Source organism: Haplochromis burtoni, unplaced genomic scaffold, assembly GCF_018398535.1.
Source record: "Haplochromis burtoni strain Fernald_Lab_line unplaced genomic scaffold, NCSU_Asbu1 Contig_201, whole genome shotgun sequence".
Lineage (NCBI taxonomy): Eukaryota > Metazoa > Chordata > Actinopteri > Cichliformes > Cichlidae > Haplochromis > Haplochromis burtoni.
The window spans coordinates 328,424-355,944 of NW_024582562.1; the positions used below are offsets into that span (position 1 = coordinate 328,424).

General features: G+C 41.3%; 1 protein-coding gene across 2 annotated transcripts in view; it reads right to left on the reverse strand.

Annotated features, from left to right (window-relative positions):
* LOC102299304 (cadherin 13, H-cadherin (heart)) overlaps positions 1–27,521 on the reverse strand; it is a 227,279-nt gene that overhangs the window by 180,436 nt on the left and 19,322 nt on the right. For both annotated transcript variants that reach the window (XM_042226214.1, XM_005935766.3), the window contains exon 4: positions 292–436. In XM_042226214.1, the coding sequence (XP_042082148.1) occupies positions 292–436 (145 nt within the window). The remainder of the gene's footprint in view (positions 1–291; positions 437–27,521) is intronic.

The window sequence follows — 27,521 nt, forward strand, 5'->3', positions numbered from 1 at the left end:
CATTTCAAGTAACTACATTTAAAAATATAACAAAAATAATTTACCAAATGACCTGAATAATTATCTTAATTTGCTAGAAACTCTTGTTTGGCTTATGTACACACATAATGAAAATTCTGATAAAGTAGAGACTAAAGTCAGGACAGAAGTATAAATGTCATCAACACAACCTTTTCTTGCTGCAGATCATAGAACATCTCAAGTGTAACAGCCACACTATGTGTAACATTATTGTGTAGTTAAACCCATTTAGACCTCAGTTCTGTCCAGAGTCCCTCAACAGTCACCTACCTGTAGGGGATCCCTCCAGCACCTCTCCTGTGTACCGTGGTTCTTTGAAGATGGGACGGTTGTCATTTTGGTCAATGACATTAATCCTGAATACTTGTGGTCCCTCGATAAGGTTTCCACTGTAGTCTGTGGTCGATACCTCCAGCTGTGTGAAAGAACACAAAGACGAGTTAAAGACATTTTGTTTTCCAGTTGTCGACTAACTTTTATTTAGAGCGTTCTTCATAAAACTGCAGGTAAGCTCAAATGATGTGCTGTTGTCTCACCGCTCTTTAAATACAAAGCCAGTAAAAATGTGTTTTATATTCGTCTATACGTAACAATGATGCTTGGTAGCTGAAAATGACCATAAAATAACTGACACCATAACAGACACAGATAGAACATCCACTAGAAATAAAAAAAAGACATAGCTAGATCAATAAACAAAAACAAAACATTATCCACTGATTTCCATTTCACTGAGTAAAATAAGCATCTGATCGCCTACAACCCAGAGGAAACCACAGTTTCCCCCAGGAAGAGAAATGCTGATTAGGACACAAATACCATCATCCCCACAATCAATCACAGAGGTGGAAACATTACTTTGGGGCTGTTTGCCTACTGAGGGGCCAATGGATTCAGCCATGGACCGTAACATTGAGGATGAGAACCTCCTTCTTTCAGCCAGAACACTTTAGGATTTAGAGAGTTTCTGTCAGGAGCAGTGAGACACGTGTCCTCCTTAGATGAGTGCAAACCTGGTGACCAACTTCAAGACACATCCTGCCCCGTGACAAAGGCTTCTCCATGAATACCAAGTGTTGCTTTATTTGGGGATCAAATACTTATTTCACGTAATGGTTTGCAGTCCACTGTGGCCTCTTTTTTTATGACTATATATGTTGTATTCTTTGTGAGCACTCACAAAAATACCTATACCTATATAAGACATAAGGCAAACACTGATAACATATAAGACTTATCCTGTACTTATTTAGTTTACCTCCTTTACCTCACTGAGGGATCTTGTATTGGCCTACATTAAATATTAATGTTTGCAGTTTTCCTTATGCTGCAGTACTTCTTGTGATTCAAGTGTAGCATGACATCCCAGTGTACTTCAGACCCAGCAACACACTCAGACAGAAACTGGTTCACCCAAAAGACAAAACTCCTAAAAACAAACTTAACAATGTGGTGTATGCTGTACAGTGCAGCGAGGAATGCTCAGACCTCTACATCGGAGAGACCAAACAGCCACTTCACAAGCGCATGGCACAACACAGAAGAGCCACCTCCACAGGACAAGACTCAGCAGTCCATCTGCATCTAAAGGTCAAAGGTCACTCTTTCAGGATGCCAATGTTCACATTTTGGACAGAGAGGACAGATGGTTTGAAAGAGGAGTGAAAGAAGCATCTATGTCCACTGTGAGCGACCATCTTTGAACAGAGGCGGGGTTTACGACACCAACTCTCTGCCATCTATAATCCAGTTTTGAGATCCTCCCCAGACGCCTTAACGCCCACTCACATCCTGGGCCATCTGACCTCAGGAAATCACATGATAAGGTGGGGCCAGGTTTCACAATGAGCTCACCCGAAACTCTGGCTGATTGGGACCCACACCCAGTTTCACACCTTGGCTCAGGCGATTAGAGGATCATCAGGGGGTCCTTTTGTCCCTCTGTGGGGGGAAACTCCCACTAGGTTTATATCTGGGACTCTCCACCATTTGACCTTAGAACTGAAGAAGCTTCTCGGATGAGAGGTGAAACGTCTTCAAGTAACTTAAAGAAGTCCAGACGCTTTTTTTTGCAAGCTCCTTTGACTACGATGACCTGGATGACTGAGAACCTTCACAGACATATGCTAAGAAACATAATTACAATGCTAGCACGGCAGTTTTTAGCAGGTGATAGCATGCTAACATTAATTAGCACTAAATCCAAATGCAGGTGAGGCTTCAGGGCATTTCGTTGACTTTGGCGGTATTTTATCAAAGGTGGACGCCAAACACACGTTGGTGGCTTTTAAGGAAGAGAATAATTACAATCATCAGCTCTGGGGAGCTTGAGTCTTTCCACAAATCCCAAAGTGATCCATCAGAGATTACAGTGTTAGGATCAACAGTACCATGCAAGACAAGTTACTGAAATCATCAATTTATAAAGGTTTGTTTTTTTCATTTAAGTCTTTAGATGAAATGTACTCTGCTAAAACATATACTGAGGTGAAACATGACCATCTATGTTCACTTTACAGAAGTTACATCCTTGTTTGGTTATTTTCAGTTTCATGTACGGAGAAAGTCAACTCAGTTTCACACAAGTCTTTCTTGCACTTAATTGTTATTACTGACAAGAAGTATTTGACTTGGATGAGTAGCTGCACTGATGCCAAAACACATTATGTACAGACTACACTGGAATCTTTCCACTTAATCGGCTACATGTAAAAACACTAAAAATACCAGCGTCAAATTAATTTGGATGGCTTAGTGTGATGACCAGGAAAAAAAACATAATTAATAAATTATTAATAAAAATGTAGAGGACTCAGTTTTATGCTTTGTTCTTTGTGCTTTTATTTTCCCCTCCCGTCTTACGCGGCACAGGTGCACGTCGATGTGGGGCATCGGGTATTCGTCCAACTGTGACCCCTCGTTCACCTTTCGGTAGGCGACACATATTTCTTTACCACAAGAACTACTACTCTGGCCCCAACTCATCTCGTTCTTTAACCAGGCTCAGCTCCACAGTTTTATCATACTTAATCCGCACCAACAACTGGGTGGGTTTTACGTGCTTGTGAGTGTCGCGACTCCCTCTGTACTGTCCCTAATCAATTCAAAATGTGGGAATGTCTGTGCAGCTACAGGGCACGCAGTTTGACCATCTATTTCAATCACTTAGTCAAAGATTGAGTGTAGCGTGTCATCACGAGTCTGTTCTACTGGAAAATCTGTGGAGTGGGTTACTGGGACTGACAGCACCTCCAGTAAAGGCCCCACCATCCCCTCCTCCACAGTCATATTCAGACAACCCTGCATCAACGCTGAATGCAGCACCAACTCTGGATGTCCCTACCAATCGTGAACACGCCTCCACACACTGGGTTCATTAATCTACTGAACCCTGGCCAATTCATTCCCAAAATTAAGGGGTGTGTCCACCCCAGGCTAACCCTGGCCTTCAGTTTATGCGTTTTCTCTGATGCTTAATTTCCACTGGCACTAGAGGATACAGTGGAACCCCGACTTACGAATACCCCATTTAACGAAAAATTCAAGTTACGAAGGCACTTAACGGCAATATTTCTGCCCGTGTTACGGCAAAATGCCCACGTAACGAAATCTGCTGGCTCTGATTGGCTGAGCCCAGAATGCCTACAATGCCCACAATGCCTTCCGAAGCATGTGACAACCCCCTTGGCTTTCGTACTTGCGCTTCGCTGTTCCACTTGAACAACGTATTGTTGTTGCAGTTAGCAATTAGCCTATAGCCTATCGTTCACTCAAAAGGCGCGATGGATGCTTCGACCCTCGGGAACGAATTAATTTCGTAATTCGCCCCGTTGTTTAGCAGCTGAATCTGCAACCGCCTGGCTGCAGCCGCCCTGCAGAGGAGAAGGGCCGGTCCTACTGCAACATCCGCCCCTTGCCCCCCTTGCTAATGACAACCCCAAAGGAGGTCTTCGCCCTGGCATTGTAGGCCTCTCCCAACAGCAATGTCAACAAACAGAGGACCCACTCCTCCAGCCACCGGAAAGGCTCTGCCCTGGCTTCAAAGACCTCTAACAAACCCTGGGGGTCAAGAATCATCTACAGGCGGCACAACAGTGGTCCTTCGGAGGAACCAGACCAAGCGATGAGGTTTTCCAACACCTCCGTCTGCCACTCAGCCTGGTCCTGCAGCACTTCCAGTTGTTTATGGATGCACTGCCTCCTTCTCCTGTTGCATCACCAGAATCTCAGCCAGTGCCTGAGTCGGCTGCCTGGGTTGGGGCTTCGACATGCAGCCAGACTTCAGGGCTACTGTTGAAGGTCTAACACAACTCTGTTTTATGCTCGTGTTGTTTGTGCTTTTATTTTCCACTCCTGCACAGTCACGATTGCTTTCCAGCAACTTTCTTGCACCCAGTGATTGACAGTCTGCTTTCATTTCTGCTCCTGTTGTTATTCTGTCAGCTGATCCGACTTGTCCTCTTTCTGGCCCTGATGACTACTGAAATAGGGAAGGCGTGATTAGATGATGTTCATAAGCTGTGGTGTTCACGTGGTGTCAACCTTCCCCTAAAACCAGACCCCGAACCCACTGCTCTACTCCTCCTCTGCAGCCGACCCACCAACCACACCCTGCCAGAAAAACCTGAGTAGGCAACTGCTGTCTCTCTTTTTCCTCTTATGAAAGGTTTTCTCAGCAATGTTCTCTTTTGTTTACTGCAGTTAGACAAATTAATGGCTGGGAAACAATGTGGGCCTTTTTTTATCCACTAACTGCATATGTGGCACATTTGAATACAATGAATTGACTAGTAAAACTAATATGTCTACAACCTGCATCCCAAACTGCACTTCGGGGAGCCTGCGACTGAACATATAATGATATTTCCTTTTAGGATTAGTTGTGATATAATCTAAGCATGCAGTCTTTTTAAATCATGTCAGCAGATGAGCCTGTACCCATGAGGTCTGCAGTTTTTATTCTTTAAAGGTACTATGTATAATTATCTCATTTCTATCTAAATCTCTAAAGAGGCTAAAGAGATCTGTTCACTTCCTGTATTACTGATGCTGGGCTGGAGAGAAAGTGAGTCAAAGACTTTCTCCTCTATCTCTAGCATCACATTATCAGCCTTTCTTCTTCCTATCAGCAATGCATGGCATCACACAACCTCCCTATCAAGGGTCATCCCACTACTCTCTCGCTATCTTATTCCACCGACTTCCTCCTCCTTTGTCCTTCTATCTCTCTATCACCATAATGCCAAGAGCATATATTTTAATGGGCATAAATGCAGCTGAACTAAGTGTTTTAGGTGTAAGGGGCCTAATAGCTTCATATCTTCCTTCTGCTGTGAGAATGTACCATGGGAGGCTTTCCTTGAGAGGGACCATTTCTACCTCTAGCTTCATCATTAGATGAGATTCAGCGCTTTTGCATGATGATCTCCACACATGTGACTTCATCCTATCCATAGAGCGGCTCGCAGAGAGGTTCACACGTACTTAGAGCCAAACTATTTGGCCAAGTTAAGAACTTCGGGACGTACACGGAAAATGAGTTACCTCCGGATGCCAACGAGCAAACTGTATCTCCACGACTTCAGTTACTCACGCAGACACTTAGATACACACATTAATACATGTGCACAGTGTAGGATTTCATCTCAGCGTGTCTGAGCTCTAATGAGAACATAAGCTGTGAGGTGTCTATGCAGAGTTAGATCATTTGAATGTATTATCACACCAACAGCACAGCAATAACCTGTTTAACAGAAGGAGGGAAACGATAATCAAACACATACTGCCACATAAAAAAGGATGTCTTTCAAACAAAGCCAGCCTACAACTGCTGATTTACACAACTTTATTTGATCCACGCAGAAGCTACTGCTTATGCAATGTGCAGATATCTTAACTCTGCTCTCCCACAGCAAACTGTACTGTTTTATGACCAGAGACTAGAAAACTGCATAATGACAGACACAATGAGGAGATACAGCTTCACAGGAAATTAAAGAAAATATTGAAAAACGTATTTTTTTAAGATTAGTAAAATTGAAATGGAGGAAAAGGCAAATCCAGCTGTACTGTAATTTCTTAAATGATATTAAATGTTCCTCAAAACATTTAACATAAAAGAGAAACATTAGTGAGTGTATATGCAGACAGACAGTAAGTCATTTATATATAAATATTCCCGCTCGCCCCTGCGGGTGGTCCCTCCTTCAAGCTCGGTCCTCTACCAGAGGCCTGGGAGCTTGAGGGTCCTGCGCAGTATCTTAGCTGCTCCTAGACAGAGATCTCGGATGTTGTTCCTGGGATCTGCTGGAGTCACTCGATCAGCTCGGGAGTCACTGGGATCACCGTTACCTTCACCCTCCACATCTTATCGAGCACTTCTCCGAGTCCTTGGTACTTCTCCAGTTTCTCGTGTTCCTTCTTCCCGATGTTGCTGTCATTCAGTATCGCTACGTCGATCACTACGGCCGTCTTCTTCTGTTTGTCCACCACCGTTATGTCCGGTTGGTTAACCATCACTATTTCACCATTTTGTCCGTCTGTATCTGGAAGTCCCACAGGATCTTAGCTCAGTCATTCTCCACCACCCTAGGGGCGTCTCCCATTTTGACCTCGGGACTTCCAGGCCATTCAGCACAGATGTTCCTGTACACTATGCCGGCCACTTGGTTGTGGCGTTCCATGTATGCCCTGCCTGCTAGCATCTTGCACCCTGCTGTTATGTGCTGGATTGTCTCTGGGGCATCTTTACACAGCCTGCACCTGGGGTCTTGCCTGGTGTGATAGACCCCAGCCTCTATGGATCTTGTACTTAGTTCCTGTGCTGCCATGATTAGTGGCTCTGCGCCATCCATCCATCCATCCGTCTAGAATATATATATGTCAACCTTAAAAAATATATTTAAAAATGACTTAACTGAATTACTGTCCATCTGCATATATTTTGGCTAACTTCTCTGTTAGCATAAACCAAAAAGGTTACTAAACTGTAGAAACTGTAAACAATGAATATGATGCAGTGCAGGTTGTATATGCTATGGAACTGGGTCAGAGAGAAAAAATAACAGCAGCTCTGTGTTTTGATGCATTGAACCAAAAAAACAAAAACAAACCTTTCCTATCTTGCAGGATTGAGTAACAGTAGCATGTGTAGCATTTTCTTTCCACTCATTTTGGCAGTGCTAATACTACTGCTGGGTCACCTCTAAAAGCTATTTCCTTACAATCGCATTAAAAAATCCTCAGTGCTCAAAGTCCTTAATGTCTGGAAGCTTGCGGATCCACTCCTGTGGTGCCTTCCTCTTGCTCTTCACGACTGTGTTTAGAAAGACTGCAGAGAAGATGTGTTTATCATTTTGCTTGACATGTGGGAATCTTTGAAATACTGTAATACTTTTGAGACCCAACCGGCTTCCAGCAAATTGCACATACGAGATATACTGTACACACCGCCATCATCAGTCACTCCTCCCTCCAGGGAACTGCGAATTCCAAACAATAACAGTAAAAAAAGAAATGAAGGTGGTGGTTAAGACTGAACAGGAGACTGCATAATATATACTTATTAAGTACTTGGATGCTTCATTCAGCAACAACAGACTTGTCAGAGTCATTACATCCCTCACACAGATCAACTCTAACTTCTGCTCAAAAGCAGATGCTTCTTTGTCCTCTTTCAGCCCAGTATTGAAAATTAACACGTGTGCAAGATGAGATACGTAATTGCATTTACTGCTCAGGGCGAATTAGCAGAGATGGCTCCTGATGCCAGTCAGTAAGGGTACTGATAATAACTTTGTGATGATTGCCTCTGCGCTCGTGACTCTATCAAGTTTGAGATTGTGTCAGAACAAGTCGAACATGACGCAGAGCTGAGATGATTAGCACACAGAAACAACGGCATTTGTCCCCTTGGACTGGTCTCGATTTGTATGGAGATCAACTAAATGTCTAAATAAAGGTTGCATTTATTTGTTACTCGAGTGTTCGTCATCAAACTATTCACCACAAATATACAGAGGTTTGTTTATCCTAAATTAAAGGGATATTAAAGGAATTTTCTAATCCATGTAAGGGTTTGAAATGTAGCGCCATCCTTTTGAGCGTGGAAAGGACTTTATCGGATGCCATTATTCAACACAGATGAGCGTGATACTGAGTAACCAGAACTCAGCTTGTTTGAAACCAGTGGGATTGATGTGTTAGATTGGACTCTTGCATCATTCCAGTCGTTAAAACATCAAATCAGGGAATATCTTTTGGATGGAGAGTGTTCACTCCCTCCTGTAGACTTATAGAGGCTTTAAATATGTTCAATATGTTCTTTAGCTTTTACAGAACTGTTAAATCACTTTTGTTGCTCTGCTTTGTTGGTGTTTTGTTGATACGACGGTATCCCCCGCATACATCTGTAACTGGAATATTTAAATGTGCATTTAATTCTGGAATTCTCTGGTTTGTGTGCATGCAAATATCAAATATTCCTTTTCTTTTTACTAAATACGGAGGAGGTCTTTGTGACGTAGTCGTATAGGCTGAGGTGTGAACTAAAGCCCCAGCCAATTTGACACACGGTTTATTGTGGAGGAAGCACAGGAGAAGGTAGATGAGCTGAGGTAGTTTCATCACAACCTTAAACACAGACAAGAATAGGAAGAGTGAAAAGGAAAGTGCTGAAAGGCACCGAGTCATGCATATGGAAGTGCCTCTGCTGACTTCCACTGCCATTGCCTCATTTCACATTCATCTCCTCCTGAGCCATTCAAGTAGCCCTCCCTTTGCTGAGGAGGTGAATTCAAAGGGTCTCTGCCTCGCCTGCCATTTTCTTAAGATCCCAGTGAAACTGCTCTGCGGTAGCTGGAAGATGAATAGCACCCTGCGCCTCCCAAACAGTCCTGTGGCTCAGCCTTCATCAGTGGGTTTCACTCCACCCCGGTCGTGGCCTAACACAGACAGACCACAGGTGGGAGAACTTTCCCACCCCCACACTTTCCCCATGTTCAGCTTTCAACAAAGCAAACAGGCGTGTTCTGATCACTGAATCTTGCAGAATTCATTAGTGAATGAAATCGAGCACTGCAATGACACACGCCTGGCCTACGAGGGGAAAACACAGCTGGGGCTCGATGGTTGGTGGGTGCTGTCGTCCATGTGTGCAAACTAAGAGATGAGATTAAACCTGAGATTTAGTGTGCAGGGTGATAAAAATACGCTGTTTAGTTTAAGGTATTTATTTCATATTGCTGTTTATTTCTAACTGAACGTCCACATTAAAGTTCTCAAGCTTTAAACTTGATAAACATTAAAGTGGTTTTAGTAACGTGTGACAACAGGTTGCATGAAGAAAAGCAGAGCTACGTCTAAGATACAGAAAACTGCAACATAGTTTGCTGCCCCGTTAAACCTGTTTCACAACACAGCCAGGTTTCAAATAATATAGCATCATTGAAACTTGCTCATTTTGAATTATGTTCAAGAAATGTGGAAGCTTATATTTAAGAGAGAAATATTTATTTGTGAACCAGTTTTTGGTACATCTCTATCCATCTAGCTTCTTCATTATTGTTATTCATCTTTTTGGTTTTGTATTTTCTCTTCTTCTCACAAGTTAAAGCTAACCTGTCGCTCCAGTAGCAACGCTACACTTTCAGTTAAGAGAAAAATACGTCGCAATAGATCGCAATAACAATAAAGTTCATACATGCTTCAGCAAATTGGCCCACTCTCATCACACACTGACATTTTTCAAATGGCTCACAAAACAATTTCCTGCGTGTTGAACTTCTGAATCTTCTGGTGAATTTCAAAGACGTTACATTATAAAAGAGTCATTATCTACAGGCAGCATTGCTTTGAATGGTGCATCAGGGCAGCTGCTCCAAAGTGCACTAATGTCAGCAGCATTTCTAGAAGGGCAGTACTTGAAGCCTTGCATACTATTGCTTTGCAGAGCTGCTGACAAAGATATGGAATATTTTATTATCTAAATATCAACTGGTACACAATAAATGTTTGATATTTAAAAAAATACATCTCTCTTTGACTGTCATAACAGGATTACCGTAATTGTCGGGCTATAAGCCGCTACTTTTTGCACAAGCTTTGAACCCTGCAGCTTTTAGTCAGGTGCGCTTTGTAGTCCTGGAAATACGGTACATATTTATACAGTTCCTAATAGCCTTAAGGTCATCACGATCTAGTGAGATGAGATGCAGTGTCACACTCAAATAGAAAAATACTTTAAAAATCTTGATGTGACTGATATACGACAGCATTCTCATACCGACGATGTGTCACACATAGTGACGCGAAAGGTACCCCTCCACGTCCTTACGAAACGCTCTGGAACTCTAACCTTAACTATAACCTTAGATTTATAGATTCATTCCAACCCGCTCTCATGCCTCGGAGCGCGTAACATAGAGACATTTTGGGATGAGAACATTTTGGATACACGTATCTTTATCACCAAAAAACAAATCAAACGTATAGATGTGGCAGAGACCAGGCAACAACTACATCCAGGTTAGGAGTCCATTAAATCACGCGGACGAGAATGAGCAGAAACATCAGTGATGCAGCAGCTCGTCTGCCTCACGCTGCAAACCAATTCACATGTGAAACAACAAATGTGACCTTGACTTTGACCTTGAGCACAACGTGGATAAAGACTCACTGAATGATCACTGTGTTTAAATAAATTCTGTCCAATACTGTAGAAGATGGAATGATTCTTGTGATTCTTGAACGGACAACAGACGCCTCAATAAGCCGATCGGCTCGTCTGCTGAGTGACCTAAAAATGTTAAAGTGGTCTCTAGCAGTCACATATTCTTTTGGAATATTGGATTGTGTTAGGTGGATTTCTTTTTGCGCTCTCTAATCCCAAAGTCACTGATATGAAATGTTCATCATTACATCAAAAGAAAAGAGGCCCTTGGAATGGAAAAGAAGATATAAATAGATGGTCTTTGGAGGGAGGAAAATTGAATGAAAGATGGAAGGTGAAAAAGAGTAGGGGAGTTAAAAGTATAGAGAAGATACAAAATGATAGAAATGATCTTTCATTCAGCTTGCCGTCTGGCAAGATAAAAAATAATCCTGCTTCTGAAAGGCACTGAAAGAGTCACAAAGGCTCTCCCTGGTGTATAGTGGTACAAAACACCCCCCTCGTATAAGGTATAATTCAATCTCCTTTTGTCTGGCACTCAAGGTACTGTTTGAAGAGCCAGTGGAAAACTAGGCTTACCTGTCTTCTACTATGACTATCAGTGTTTTTATAAGGTTTTATAAAATCCTAATAGAAGAGATTTGGGTCACGTGCAGTCAGATCTGATATGAACTACACACAGATGTGTGCAATTAATCAAGAAATTAAAAGTTCAAGAAATTACTTCTTTTTCTTCTTGTATAAATATTTATATGGCCAAATCTTTCTGCCCTAGAAGAAGAACAGCTCAGATAAACACTGTCAGGTTGATATTGCCACCTCAATTATGTCAAACTTGCAACAATTTTATACAAGCAATTCCCTGCATATGAAAAATATGCAAAATATGCTTCTTTAGTACACAGTAAAGAATGTAAAAGAGTGAGATTCTCACATTTTTCACCTAAAAGTGAGCAAAGAACCAGTGAAAATCTGTGACTTGCAGTGCCACCTGACCTCCTAACACAGAGAGTATTCAAAATGTAAAGACCAGGAGGAAATCATGTGTTTCGGTATTGCAGGTTTATCACTGTGTGAGATCATATCACTGACATGTGTTTAGTAATTAGCATCACACAAGTTTTAATTCATTTCCCTCAATTTCATGATGCACTGCAAAGCATCATCACTTAGTTACAGTGAGTGAAGAAGAACCTCTGAGTGCAGCATCCTTGGCCTGCTGCAGTATGGAGGGTTCAGGGTCACCCAGCTGATTCTAACTAATATTAATGATGGGATTTAATAACATTTGGCTGTCATGAAGTGAGCAAAGTATTTTAATTTTAGATGCCCTATAATTCTTAGCACTGACTTCTGTATTTACTTTTCTCTCTCCCTCAGGACAGATTTAAATAGCTTTGTGACCCTAATAAGTCGATTTGCATTAAAAAATGGAATATATAGTGTCAGCAATTCGAGTCAATAATACAGAGTGTTTCTGTCTAAAGTATCTACAGATGAAAGCGAAGCTGCCCTGTTACTAAAGTAGAGTGCATTAGGGGTTGTGTCATGTGGCTCAGCAGGCGACAGACAGGCTGAATTAGCCGAGGTAATGCCTGAGGCTCAGCAACAGGCCACTCGATGTTTAATCAGGTTATCTGGGAGAAGGGGCACAGCAGCATGTCTGCAGGGGTTTACGGGGATTTCTGGGTGGACAGCGGGATAGTGACAGAATCCTCAGTGTTGAATGATCCCGACCCAGGGGAAGGCTTGGAAACAAGAAAAAATATTGAAAACTTTGAAGAGCGTCTCTCTCGAGCGGTCTGTAACGAAAAAAGTGCATCAAAGAAGGTTCTTTTTTTTCCATCTTTCTTCTTTTTTTCAGCTTATTTAAAGTTTGCTTCCATTTGAAGCTACATCTTGAAAACTAATTATTAAAAACAACCTTCAAAATGGACCGTTTCCTCTTTTATTTGTGAAATGGGAGGAACATCTTGGAAACGAAGCTAACGAGACAAACATGCATGTGTAAGAACAACTTACAGACCACGGGCATTATCAGCAAAGTGCAACGGTGTGTGAGCCTGTTGCTTGAAAGCTCCGGGGTTATATTTCTTAAAGGTAAGCGCTATTATGGCAGCTAGAGGTTTGTTTGCTCTGAGATGGTTAGAGTGGTGTTAGCAGTGTGTATGTGTGTCCTTTATCGCTTGCCCACATACAGGGACTAAGTGCACATCAGGCCTGTTTTCCTGTGTGCAGGGCAGCGTATCCTGCTCTCCAAAGCCCAGGAAATTACAGTCCAGCCAAGCAGAAAACAGGAGTGGGATTTGGACAACAAGCTTCACCTGTCTCAAACCACAGGCTCATAAACTTACCCTTACTGTAAATGAGAAAGGCATTAGATTGCTGTATGAAACAGCAGTGTATAGGTCTGTATGTATGTGCATTTTATAGAGTAGAACATGAAGGACTCAGTATGTATTTCTTTATGAACTGAGAAATAGTCAGAGTCAGAGGACAAGCTATGTGAAGGGGCAAAAATATATATATTAGGGGTGCAACGATACTCGTATCGATATTGAACCGTTCGATACAGTGCTTTCGGTTCGGTACGCATATGTATCGAACAATGCAACATTTTTAAATTTATTTGATCAACTTTTCTTCTGACGATGCTGTCTGTGTTGAGCGCTCAGTGGATCTGCGCTCGACAGTGCAGCCTAGGCGGAGTAGTCGAACGCAGATTCACTGAGCGCAGCGCAAGCTAGCAGACAGAAGCTAAGCTCGTGGCAACATGGCAAATTGAACCTCCCCCACCCTCATTCAGATCTGGCCTTTGGTTTTCATGTGAAGTATGACCCTGAAGGTAAGCGCGTCATGGACAAAAGTAAAGCAGTATGTGGGATGTGCCACGCAATGCTCAATTACATTGTTGGGAACTCGTGCGTTAGCGTTAGCGAAGCAGACAAAAACAACAAGCACGCATGCTACAAACTTTACCCGAGTCATTTAGACAGCTGTTAGCACAGGATTCTCCTTATGGGGACCTGATATGTTTAATATGCTGCTGAGAATATAGCCCAGAAGAAGCGGATAGTATAGCTTTAATTTTGGAAAGAGCCATTTCTCTGTAATAAACTCTCTTTTCCAAAGATGAGTGATTTCTTGGTCAGATAGATTTATTTATTTTATTACTTTGTTGTTTCAGCAACATTAAATTTAAAAACTGTACTTTTGAGTTAAAATATATATTCATAATTTTAATAAATGACAAATTAAAAAAGCATGAACATTTTTTTGTATCGAAAAAATATCGAACTGTGACACCAAAGTATCGAACCGAACCGTGAATTTTGTGTATCGTTGCACCCCTAATATATATATATACACATCTATATCTATCTATCTATAGATAGATATAGATGTATATTCACACACATCCTTTCTACATCCTAACTAAATAAAATCTGCAGAGAGGTCCAACATGTATGACCTAATTAAGCATGTTAAAACTGTCTTTCATAGCACATCGTGAGCCTTTTTCATTCTAAATCTTTTCATCTTGCTCTTTTTATGGTGGCGTGGTTTACTACATTATTGTGCCTTATTAATAATAATAATAATAATGGATTGGATTTATATAGCGCTTTTCAAGGCACCCAAAGCCCTTTACAATGCCACTATTCATTCACTCTCACATTCACACACTGGTGGAGGCAGCTACGGTTGTAGCCACAGCTGCCCTGGGGCAGACTGACAGAAGCGAGGCTGCCATATCGCGCCATCGGCCCCTCTGGCCAACACCAGTAGGCGGTAGGGTAAAAGGGCCTGCCCAAAGAAAAAAACAACAAGAAAAAAAACCCCGGGAACGAACCGCCAACCTTCCGGTTACAGATACGCTTCCCAACCCCCTGAGCCACGGTCGCGTCATTGACATTTGACAGTGGATCTCGACAGTGCAGCCTAGGCGGATAAGTCGAACGCAGATCCACTGAGCGCTCAACACAAAGTTTTGTATTGTTCGATACATATGCGTACCGCATTTATTGACAAAACACAATTAACATTTGTAGATTCATAGCTGAGCACATTTTTTCTCCACCTTGGAAAATGTTACACAATGGATGATAATCCATACATGAATCTAAAAAGGAGCCATGTTTCTGTTTGGGTGATTCAGGCATGGCAACCAAGAATTCCTGGTGATTCTTACACAACATGCAAACTGATGACCCCGTTTAATTGGTATGTACAACGAGAGGTATAATCAGTATTTCAAAAATCAATCGAAATAGACAGAAGTGAAAGATTTTATTTAAAGGCATAAGCCAGTCACATAGTAAATAATAATATAGTAATAGCGGACTGCTCCTTTAAACACACTTCATCTTTTTATGTAAAATTTTAAAAGGTCACTACATTCACTCAACGGTCGGCTTCATTCCCGTCCTATGAACTCTTAAAACACTGACTTGTTTGATTGTAGCTTAGGCTCTGTGTGGTGTCTAATATGTATGAAAGACCATGATGATCGTTGAAGACATACATAAAAAAAGAGCAAAAATATCCAAAATGCATATAACACAGAAAGAAATGTCCACAGAGAGCAGCATTCATATGTAGGAGTACAGAAAAACACACACCAACACACACAAGGTCAAATGTTTGAGCTTTCACCTAGTCATAGATCGCTCACCTCAGCAACATGCTGAATTAATCAAAGTTTCTCGCTCTCATTCTGACACCTTAGCAGAAGAAAACAGCCCCAGTGAGCAGGTATCAGCCAAAAGAACAGATAGAGAGGGAAGCAATGACTGTAAAATTTGATTAAACAACAAAACCATGTAGACATTCATGTGATCAGCACTTTGTGCTGAGAGGTATGGGGATCAAATCTTGCAAAGTCACTAAATTAGCAAATTGCGGGAATTATGAATGTCTGCAAAAAATGAAAAGCCTTAAGCAATTTACTGCTCACAATGAATTTTAATATCTATCAATGAAAAATGCTTTAACTAGCATCTTTGTGCTGCATGTGTTTCATGTCTGAAGACGGGATTACTGAATGTGTGGAAAACCGGAGGAACGGTGGAATTACAAGCAGTGGGGAAACACATGTGAGGAACTTTACGGACTGAGGAGAAAACGGCAAGGTGCCAAGAGACCTTTTATCCCCCCCGCCTCGCCACACGCATGTATGGCAATGCTAAGTTCCATGCTAGCGGTGAAATATTCGGCTTCCTGGCACGAGTCATGTGACCGAGTAACTGTTCAGGCCAAAGCGCAAAAACAGTATCAACGAATTTATTTTTGGAGACTCTGTGGTGGTTTTACAATGCCCATGTCATACCCGCTCGCCGCCGCCGCAGAATCGCCTTCTGGACAAATGTTCTTTCAACTTTGGGAACAGGTGGTAATCACTGGGTGTGAAGTCCGGACAGTAGGGTGGGTGGGTGATGAAGTTCCCTTGCAGGAAAGCGAAAGTTTGACAGGCGACGTGTGGACCAAAGGGGGTATAGTTGGTTGACTTTCTGCCTGTTGGGACCACAATAAATGCTGACAGTACTGTGAAACACTGGAACAACTCAGAAGGGTATTTCAGAACAGGAGAAGAGGAATACTGAGAAAGGGAGTAAGCATTCTTCACGACACCGCGCGTCCACATGTTGCCCATCAAACTGTCGCAAACAACATTTGTGCAGAAGGTGATTCTGCGGCGGTGGCGAGCAGGTATAACATGGGCATTGTAAAACTGCCAGCGTCTATAAAAATGCACCGACCGAAATGGCAATTATGTAAAAAAAAAAAAAGTTGCCAAGCTTTAAAATGATGTAAATATTATTGAAAATTTGCTTGTATTTCTAAAGAGAAAAAAGCGACAGTGAGAGTACAGGCACAGGCCACGTACACAGAGCGACGGCGAGGCAGGGCGCTGTAATAAAAAGTGAAGAAATGGGCAAAAACAGAAAAAACCCACAGCATCTGGCTGTTTCCAATTATACTGGTAACTGTAAAGCTGAATGCAGAATTTGTAAAATGAAAATATGAACCTGCAGAGACATCTAAGAACCGCTCATCCATCCGTGCAGCTGGAGGAGAGCGTGCCCTCTCTGCTCCAGCTGCCATCCACTGACCCTGGACAAGTGTCCTGTTTTGAGCAAAGTACTTCTGCTGCAGCATCAACTGACTTGCCAAAAACTGCAGATATACTGCAGCCTTCTGTAAATCAAACCACAATAAGCACATTACAGAACAAATGACTGCAGCCAAACACAAAGGTGGTGATGATGAAGATGACAGCCAATGGCGAGCCATTTTCTACTGTGGAGGACAAAACATCTGAAACTTTTGCGCCGGCCTTAAAATCTGTACATGTTCTCCCCTGTAGATGTAGTAAGGGCTTTTATGGAAACACTAGTTGCTTACCGACACACAAACCCTTCATATTTGCCTAATTAGGCGAAAACTGAAAGTAGTGAGTGATACTAAATTAAAAGCAATAAGAGATGTCTTTTCTAAGGAAGCTGAGCCAAAAGAGCAGAGTCTTTGAAGAGAGCCGGACCTCCCATCGCTAGTAGATATTGTTTGAAACGTCTTTGGCTTGAAATTCAAGTACACTGTTTGTAATTTCAATACAATGAAACTTGGCTTTAAACTTTATTTTGTGGTGTGAGTGTAATCCAACCTCAATCCAAACCAGGTACCAGATGTGTGTTCCAAGTTTGAGCTAAAACATGTCCCACAGACACGAATGCTTTGGATTCTTGATGTGAGAAGGTACCATGGCTGTGCAAAGTTCTGCACGGACCAGCAACCAGCTGTGAAATGGATGGAAATTATCTTTGTTCTCCAATAGTCCAGATCACAGCACCTTCTTCCTGTATTTCCTTATTTGGGCATGCCCCAGACATTTCTGACCAATCAGCAGACTGAACATTGACGCATTCTGGTTTGTTTGGAATTCACTTGGACTTTTTTCTGTGTGAAAGCAAACCAGAAAACAGGAAAAAGCTACAAGTCTGCGACTAATCGTCGGGCTTGGACCAGAGCAAACAGACTATAGGTGCGAAAATGCCCTGAGACTCAGCGAGGGTGTATTTTGCTGCTACAATACATCATCTTAAACTGGTCATGCGATTTGGACAGGCCAGCATGTCTGTCATGAGAGTTAAGTCACTTCCTTTTTTGGTAGCTTTCTGTCTGCTGTGTGTTGTATTTAGTTTTACTTCCTTTGTCTCATTGTCTGATTTGTTTCAGCTGTTCTTCATTCCCCACGTTTCCTCTTTCCCTGGTAGGTCTTTTGTATATTTAGCCTTGCTCTTGTGTTCTTTCTCTGATTGTCTGAATCTTCCCATCTGTGTTATCTGCCTGTTTCTGAGAGATTTGGGGGTTTGGTTCCCTTTGGTTTCTGGAGCCATTTAATATCTTTCAATATGTTTATTTTGCTTAGGAAGGTTCATAACTTAGTGACGTGTCCTAGAAGTATCCACGTCAGGCCATAATAAGAGCTGTATGAATTCTCCTGATGCTTCGGAGAGGAGATAAAATGCTTCTTGTATTTTATAGGCTAGGATACTCTGGAGCATCCTTCATCACAGGAGAGGAGAAAATGCTGTCGCATTATTCATAGCAATGGTCTGTCTGGTCATTCATGAAAACCAAACTCACAAAGTGCTGCGTATTATGTAAATGTTAATTAGAACTCAATTTTCATGCCATAGCCTGCTAAAATGTTTTGAATTTTCAACAACAGAATGTTAAACACTGCTGAACTTTGAACATCACACAGCTGTAAAAAGCAACAATCTGCTTGTTGCTGAGTTATTGTCTTGAATAAACAACATAGATTTATATAACATTTCTATTTCTATTTCATTTCTAACATTTTATTTTCTGTATAATTGAGCTGAGGTTATTAATCCAATCCAATTTTATTTATAAAGCACTTTAAAATACCCAGCACAGGAACAAAGTGCTGTAAATAAATAAATAAGTTAAAACAATAGAATAACAGAAACCAGCAAAATAAATAAATAAAACACATAAAACATAAAATTAAAACAGCCCTATATTAAAACAAAAACAAGATAAAACGGCATCGAATCACCTAAAAACAACTGAAATAAAAATAAAAACCAACATCTCACGTGGTGTCAAAGGTCAGGGTAAAGAGGCGGGTTTTCAAGAGTGACTTAAAAACAGATAAGGACTGGCCTGTCTGATCTCTAAAGGAAGCTCGTTCCACAGTTTTCGGATTATGATGAAGTGTGTAGGATAAATTTTGACCTTGAGTCAGCTGGAATAAGTGTTAAATATAACAGTTAATTGCTGGAAGTTAAATATAAGAAAGTCAAATGTATTGAATTTTATAGATTCTGGGATAGATTTACTGAACAGGGTAAACGCTGAACACCTTGTATTATTTATCATCTATGAACTATGACCTTTGAACTATGTTCTTTTAGATGTTTTCTGTCAAAATCGATTCGTTACAGTTACCCATGAGAAAACACCAGCAAATAATAAAAAGATGCAAAAGGACACAAAATGTAATGTAAGTTGAAAAAGTCCAACAGAAATAGAAACAGGATACAACAGGAGTTACATGAACCAAAATCCCCACACATAGTGGAAAAGAAACGAAACAAAATTTCACAAAATACAATGGAACCGTTTTCACTGACACATTAATGTGAAGAAAAAGCTGCAGAAGTGTCACCAAAACATGCGCAGTGTTGGGACGCCTGGGCGACCCGAGTTATATTTAGTACTCCTGGTGTTTAGTTCTTCGTTGCGCTTTGTGTCCCGTCGGCTCAGTTATGTTTACACGTCTGTTCTTTCCCCGTCTCATCTGTGCCCGTCTGCGTCTCAGCGTATGTTCCCGTTACTTCCTGTTTTACTTTGGTAGTTTCCTGTCGGTGTGTGTTCTGTTTTGCTTCTCCCCTGTGTCGGCTGTGCGATTAGTTTCCCTCCTGAGCTTCATCCCCTCGTCTTGCATTTACTGTCTGTGTTTTTGTCTGTTCGCTGTGTTCTCCCTCATCCCTCGCTGCGTTTCGCCTGTTTTTCTATCTTGTTTACTTTAATGTATATTTCCAGTTTAGTTTTGTATTTCCTAGCTTCCAGCAATAAGGTCGAGAGTTTTGAGTCCATCTTTGCCTCTGCGAGTCTGCATTTGGGCTCCTTGCTACCAGCCACACATAGCAAACCTGACAGTGAGACACACTTGAAAAGAAGCAGATGATTCTCTGGTGTTGTGAGGGAGAAACACTGTGTGTTTTACTTCATCTGATACTGTAGATACATGTTTGGTATTAGCCGTTTACTTTGCAGCTTGATGTAATCCTCTGTACTTCAACTGATGAAGGTTTCTCGTTCCTAGACTATGACGCTGACGTGCCCGTGTCTTCTCCACTTGCATGGACACGGCTCTCATACCGACAGTTTAAAGGGGAAAACATACTAAAAGCAATTTCAACACTTGGACTCAACCTCAGATATGCTGTCTGCTTAATTTATTGTGGAATTACAAGGAAATGTAACTGCTTGGCAGTCAATTATCCAATTATATTGGAGCATCTGAAACTATTAAATGTAGGTATAGACTAAATATAAACATTAAAAAACGTAAATATTTAATGCAGTAATCTCAGTAAAATCTTCAATAAAAATTGTGTGTCCTTGAAACTTGTTTGATTTGGAGGCAAAATTACAAACATTTGCTCAAATATTAATGATGCTTACGCATAAGTTCAATGAGGAACTCTGTAGTCACATATCTGTCTGCTTCCACATGTTTGGTGGCTAATCTAAGCTTTGCATCACTTCCACTTTCCCACGGTGCCAAACCCACTGGGACATCACTGGTTTAGTCTTCTTCAGGCCAATCAGCCTCCACTCTGTGTACTAGAAATCTCGCTGTTCACCTGTCCTTCTCCTTTGCAAATTCCTTCATGCAACCCACCTCCTCCACATCTCTGCATCTCCCATGTTACTCAGGCTTCATCCAAGCCTCCATCTTTATCTCCACTACCAGCGTCTAGACGCCGGGGTCCTTCCCTAGTTCCCATGGCCGCAGTGATTCCGTTCTGCTGTGAAGGGCCACTGGATTTATTCAATTCTGCATATCAGTAAATCATGTTTGGTTCCTTCTAATGAGCTCTCCTTATTGAAATGGACATACTGTAAAATCTGAAAAGTTTATCAACACTGTACACACAGTTTAGAATAGTTTGCAAAGTGAACTAACACTAAATGAAGAAAATGTGTGGACCCAAAAGCAGACACAGGAGAGAGAAAACTAAGTGAGCTGTTTATTAGGTTGATGGCAAACTGAAGAACAACTAACAACTAACCTGAAACCTAAACTGGGAAAAACTAAAACATGAAAACTGACATGACATAAACAGAACCTGAAGCTTAAGAGTAAAATCTGAGTCGAGACTCATAGAAACTTGTAGCCAGACAAACAGAGGAAGATAGAGGACGTAAATACAAAGAAGAGTAGACGAGGAAACACCTGGGGAAACACAGCTGCCATGAATGAACATGACGCCACAGGGGAAGCAAAACTTAACACACCGAACATGGAAACAAGACTTTCAAAAGAAAACAGGAAACGTAATGGAGCGTAGGCTTGACCATTAGAACATGGAGCACGCAGACATTAAATCTCTGAGCGGACATGGAACACAGGAGCTGTGTCCCAAAACGTCGGCTGCATCCTTCGGAGGACCCGGCCCACGTAGACCGCGAAGGCCGGGTCCTCCGAAGACCGAGAAGACCGGAAGTGCGAGGCTGTGAAATGGGACGGTCTAGCCTTCAGATTAGCGTCACCGCTGTCTCAGTGGAGTTTAATAAACTCGGCCGTCTGCTCCGTGCTGTCTAAAATATAACAGGACACTGGTGTAAATTCTCGACTGTCTCACACTTCTGTTTAATCAGTTTTCTGTTTGACGTTTATTCAGCTGTGTGAAAATCCTGGAGGAACCCACCTGATGGATTAATAAAGTTTATTTAATCTAATAATCTAATAATTTTGATCTCAGCCAAACCAATTTACTCCGGAACAAATAAAACACAGAAAAAGGCAAACAATTACATTTTTAAGTTATCCGAGTGACTTATATCATGTTTAACCTGAGTAGCGACAGAGCGAGGGTCTGAAAACGATGAAGCCGGGAGTCCGCTGCTCTCGCCGGCTGGAGTGAACATTGAACCCCCCGGCTTGCTATCGAGCTGGTGGGTAACAGACGTCTCCAAAAACGTCGGCGCACTTTTGCAAATATGCGATGTCTTGATAAACCGAGCAGATATTTGTAATTTACACAGCTACTTTCTCACCTGAAAATATGTTAAAAGTTTATAGAAAGATTAATAAGAGTAATTTTAAAACTTAGCAGCGGCCACCATTGTTGGCAGCTGAAATTTGGCTGGGCCGCGCTATGAATTCTGGGATATGGCGTGCCACAAAGGACACACCCGACCCATCCTTCAAATTCGGGGAAATGAAGGACGTATTTGTCGGCCGCATTTGAAGGAGTCGACGAATTGGGACAGCCTTCGTCGCCTGGCTGTGACGTAATCGGCCTTCAAATGCGGCCTCCGAAGGATGCAGCCGAGGTTTTGGGACACAGCTACGGAGAGACTAAAGCACTGGCGTGACTGAAAGTAGAACATGGAGGACAGGAAAAGACTCAGGAGACAGAAGAAACATAAACTAGACTAAAACTCAACCAAGACAAACTAATAATAATAGCAGAACTTCACATATTTCAATATAACATAAGAAATCAAAAATACAAAATACACTGAAAATGCTGGGTTGCAGACCCATCCTGACAGAAAAGCAAGACAAAAAGTTAAGTGATTTACAGTAAAGTGAGTCACAACGTAAGGCGACTATCAGCCATTTGCATAAAACTGATCTGCCAAAGAATTTTATGATTCACAGACGTCTTATCTGTGAAATTATGAGTAAATATGGGGGGAAACACTTAGCTTGATTTATACCTGTTGACAATTCCACAAAGACAGCTTTTGAGACAGCTTTGTAGAGCTCTTGAAAGCTGAGATATTTCTAAATCTAAATTTCAAATTAGCTGTCACCTCAAATCTCAGCCATTCTAGAGTTGAGATGGATCCATACAGCTTCTTCTCAGTAAGCCCCCCTTTGTCACTGTGTTCGCTGCCTTGACAGACACAATATAAGGAGCAAAATGTTGTTTTTTTTTCATTATATGTGCTGTCAGGAGCATACCCCTTTCTACATCACGACACAGGTTGGAGTTCTGAGGCAAACATCCACCCAACAAGTTATTAGCATTTTTTTATTTGTGTACTTTTTTAAACAATTAGAACCGGCGTTGTGCAGCGAACGCCACTAAACTTTTACATAAATAAATGTGTGCAGCACTACTTTATTTTCGTACTTTAAATTTCAGCTTCTCCAAGGTAAGCACGAAGAAAAGACTCGGCACACTTATTGTTGCAATGACCTGTATTACTGTGGGTCATCCTTCCACCGGTGTAAACAAGACTGTTATTTATCTCTTCACGTTCTCTCCTTCCTCTGTTCTAAGCCAATTAGAGCTCTTACTCGCCGCTATCAACCCGACCCAAGCTTGTCATAATTGCAGCGATAAGCCTCGCACTCCTCCCTCTCTCCCATCCGCTCTGTTTTCCATCTCATTAACATTCATTTTCACCCTAATTGAGCTTAATAAGAAAATAATGTTTGACATTAAATCCTTGTGAACATGTGCCCCAGCTGATCACTGCGTCTGTTTGTTCTTTCACAGCAAATATTTTACTTTGTCAGGGGTTTGTTTGCTTGCCTTGCTCGGCTGTGCGCCTGCTGTAACAGCCTACTTAGAATTCCCACTTTCCATTTGCTTTGCGCTGACCTCTTGCCGTCGTTATGCTGAAGTTAGACTCTACTTTCCTTAAACGTCTTCATCAAGTTTTGCTTAGTTTGGACTTTTGCTTGCAACAGTGGCTGCATCCATAAATTCCCAAGATAAAGCATCCAAAACACTGACCACTGCATTTAGACACTGTGCCAGTCAACTTCATCGATTTTATTTTTCTCAAAGCCTGTGGCAATACTTTTTTGATATACTGTGACCTTGTGGGTGGGTACAGCATTTTTTCCCAAAGTAATCAATGATCATTATACAGCCAAATAGAAAGGAGACTGGGAGAAGGAAGCTGAAGCATGAGGTGTGTTCAATACAACCTTGGTTGTCTGTACAACAAAACATTGATTGTATTCCTTATATCACTAACAATGATGGTTAAATAACAGTTCACACCTCATATATACTGGATAGTTTACCAGAGGGCATGTATTCAACAGCAATAAGCTGCAGAGACATGAGATTGAGATAAAAAGTCACGTATATGAGGAGATTTACTCTGAGGAGAGAAAATCAACCACTTTCCAGACGTAGCTGAATGGAGCTTCATCATGTCTATTGATGGAGAACAGCTTTAGCCTAAATATCACTTCAAAAACTAACAAACAAACAATCAAAACGGCTGATTTACCTTTGAAATTATAGATTTTTTTTGCCACTTGGTGGAAGCAGAACATATACAGTACTGTGCAAAAGTTTTAGGTAGGTGTGGAAAAAATGCTGTAAACAAAGAGAGCTTTCAGAAATATAAACGATTGGTTATTGGCCCCAAATGTATTCTTCAGCAGGACAACGACCCAAACACACAGCCAACGTCATTAAGAACTATCCTCAGCATGAAGAAGAACAAGAAGTCCTGGAAGTGATGGTACGACCCCCACAGAGCTCTGATCTCAACATCACCGTGTGTCTGGGATCAGAGACAGAAGATCTGTGCTTAGTTCTCCAAGATGTTTGGAACGACCTACCAGCCGAGCTCCTTCAAAAACTGTCTCGAAGAAGGCAAAGAGTGGTCGCACCAAACATTGATGTGATTTAGATTCTCTTTTGTTCCTCCTCTGCATTGTTGATTGATGATAATAAACGATTAACACTTCCATTCATGAAAGCTTTCTGTGTTTACAGCAGTTTCCCCTCACCTGCCTAAACCTTTGCACAGGGCTATATATGTGTATAGTTTGCAAAGGTTATTTGGGATTTCTAAATTAAAAGTAACTTATATTTGACACTTTCAGTTCAGATCTAGTTCAGGTGTTTAATATGGCCATCATATTACTCCCCGTCGTTCTGTTTGGGTACACATAATAAGAAATATGCTTGTATACTAATCCAAAGCACTGAAAGGTAAAGTGTTAGTCCTGTAGTTGTAACTCCAGGCTAGCAACCCCTTTCAAATAAAATTAATCACGTGAATCATGTGAAGCCTCATTAATTCCAACATATTAAAAACAGCAGATATAATATATAGATTCATTTTACATATGAAATGGTTTCCATTTGTTCGCTTTACTTTGCCTATAAAATGTATTTGGAGAAATCGTGATTTTAATCTACCGCTGAATATTTCATGTTTCATTCCCATGAAGCCATTAGCTACAGTGGGAAAGGCGACACCCTTAATGAATGTGACTAGGAGAGACTGACAGCCAGCGGGGACTACAAAAGTCTTCAGCACTGGACAAGTGATAATAAAACCAGACTGAATTTAATAGCAGACTCTTGTACTGTACAAATGTACTTGTTTTAAAATCTCCTCATTACAACAAAATAAATGAAAGTAAGTTATGATGTAGGCTTGGCTGGAAAAACAACAGGAGGAGGAAATGTGTGTGCTCAGGCGCGTGTGCTGATGCCCAGCCTGACTCAGTCTTGGCTTCAGCTATAACAATTATCAAGCTGGAAATAACAATCATTAGTGATGACCCAGATGCAATGAAAGGCAGAATTTATATTAGAGGCTTTTTCACTTCTAGAATTTGAAATAATGACATATTAGACTGGATCAGGTTTTTATTGTCACTAAGATATTAAACCACTGACGGAAGTTTCCAGTTAGATTTTAACCATATTATGACACTGTGAATGCAAAGGTAGCGTTTGGTAGGTTGGAAAATATTCATTTTGGGTCAGCAGTCAGGTACATACTGTTAGGATGGCTTTAACCACACCTAATGTAGTTGGAGTGGTTAAAGCCATCCTTAATCTACTCTGTGGGTAAGAGCTCTCTGACTCTAAGGGTCTGCAAATTAACCAAGCAGAAACCTCTGAACCGAATGAAGCGCCAAGAACTGCAGTTCTAGAAAGAAAACTTAAAACTATCTGTAAAAATAGTTAAAACAAAAACAAAGTCTCTTTGTTTCCTCCTTTTAATGAGCTGCACAGGAAGGATTTTTGAATATCTGCTTTTTATCATTTTGTTTTATTTTGCTTTGCCGATAACTAAAGATAGGTGTGCACTAGGGGTGCAACGATACACAAAATTCACGGTTCGGTTCGATACTTTGGTGTCACGGTTCGATATTTTTTCGATACAAAAAAAATGTTCATGCACTTTTTAATTTGTCATTTATTAAAATTATAAATATATATTTTAACTCAAAAGTACAGTTTTTAAATTTAACCCTAACCCTTGTGCGTGTTTTTTATTTTGACAGCGAATGCGCACCTGCGGACCACTTATGTGCAGCCCTGGTTATTTAGCTCGTCATATTGCAGCCACAGAAATTCTTTTGTCCATGAAACCATAAAGCTGCACTTTCTTTTTGCCTTATAGTCTCATTTGTCATAACTTTTCCGTTTTGTGGTAAGCTTTTCTTTGGCTGTCACTTCTTCACCCGACCTGTCTTATTTGGCTCAGCAGAACTGAAATATAAATCTGTCTGTGAAGGTTCTCAGTCATCCAGGTCATCGTAGTCAAATATATATCCTGCTGCTTTTACACACGCACTCACATAAGCTCAGCGATTCTCTGCGCGATCAACCTCTCACATGTTTAAGCTGCGCGGAGATTTCACTTGTCATGTTTGCATAGTAAGCTAACGATTAATAAGACGATGTCAGAGGAATTGGTGCACAAATTATCATCACTCACAGATCAGTGCTGTCGCTCTCTATACACAGTTCGCACGATTGCAAAGTGAAAGCAAAAAACAAGCGCAAATTCAAACGCGACTTCAATATGTCACATATTGACAGTGGCTCACCGATGCCAATGACATAATTACCCAGCTACATTTCTGAAAGAATGCAAAAGCATTGACATATATTTTTCCTTCCTACAATAGCCCGACGGGCAGGGCAGAGATAGATTTTGGTAGCCCGACTGAAAAAATCGCTAGCCCCAGGACGTCGGGCTAGCGATATTGGAGCCCTGTATCTGATTGAGGAATCACTCATCTTTGGAAAAGAGAGTTTATTACAGAGAAATGTCTCTTTCCAAAATAAAAGCTATACTATCCGCTTCTTCTGGGCTATATTCTCAGCAGCATAAGGAGAATCATGTGCTAACAGCTGTCTAAATGACTCGGCTAAAGTTAGTAGCATGCTTGTTGTTTTTGTCTTGCACTAGGATGATGTCGGCGTAAATGTGCAGTCATATTTGTTGTGTTCCCACTAGTGCTTTCAGGTTAATCTCGTTGAAATGACGCTTAACGCCACAACACGGCAAATCTCCGTTAACGAGCTACCGCCGATCGCTCCGTGCATGGGGCTAGACGGCCAACACGTTAACGAGCTAACTGCGCTAACACACTAGTTCACCCAATGTAATTGAGCATTGCAGTGGCACATCCAACATACTGTTTTACTTTAGTCCATGACGCGCTTACCTTCAGGGTCATACGTCACATGAAAACCAAAATAGTTCCAAACGCCAGATCTGAATGAGGGTGGGGGAGGTCACATGTTGCAAGGAGAGCTTAACTTCTGTCTCGCTAGCT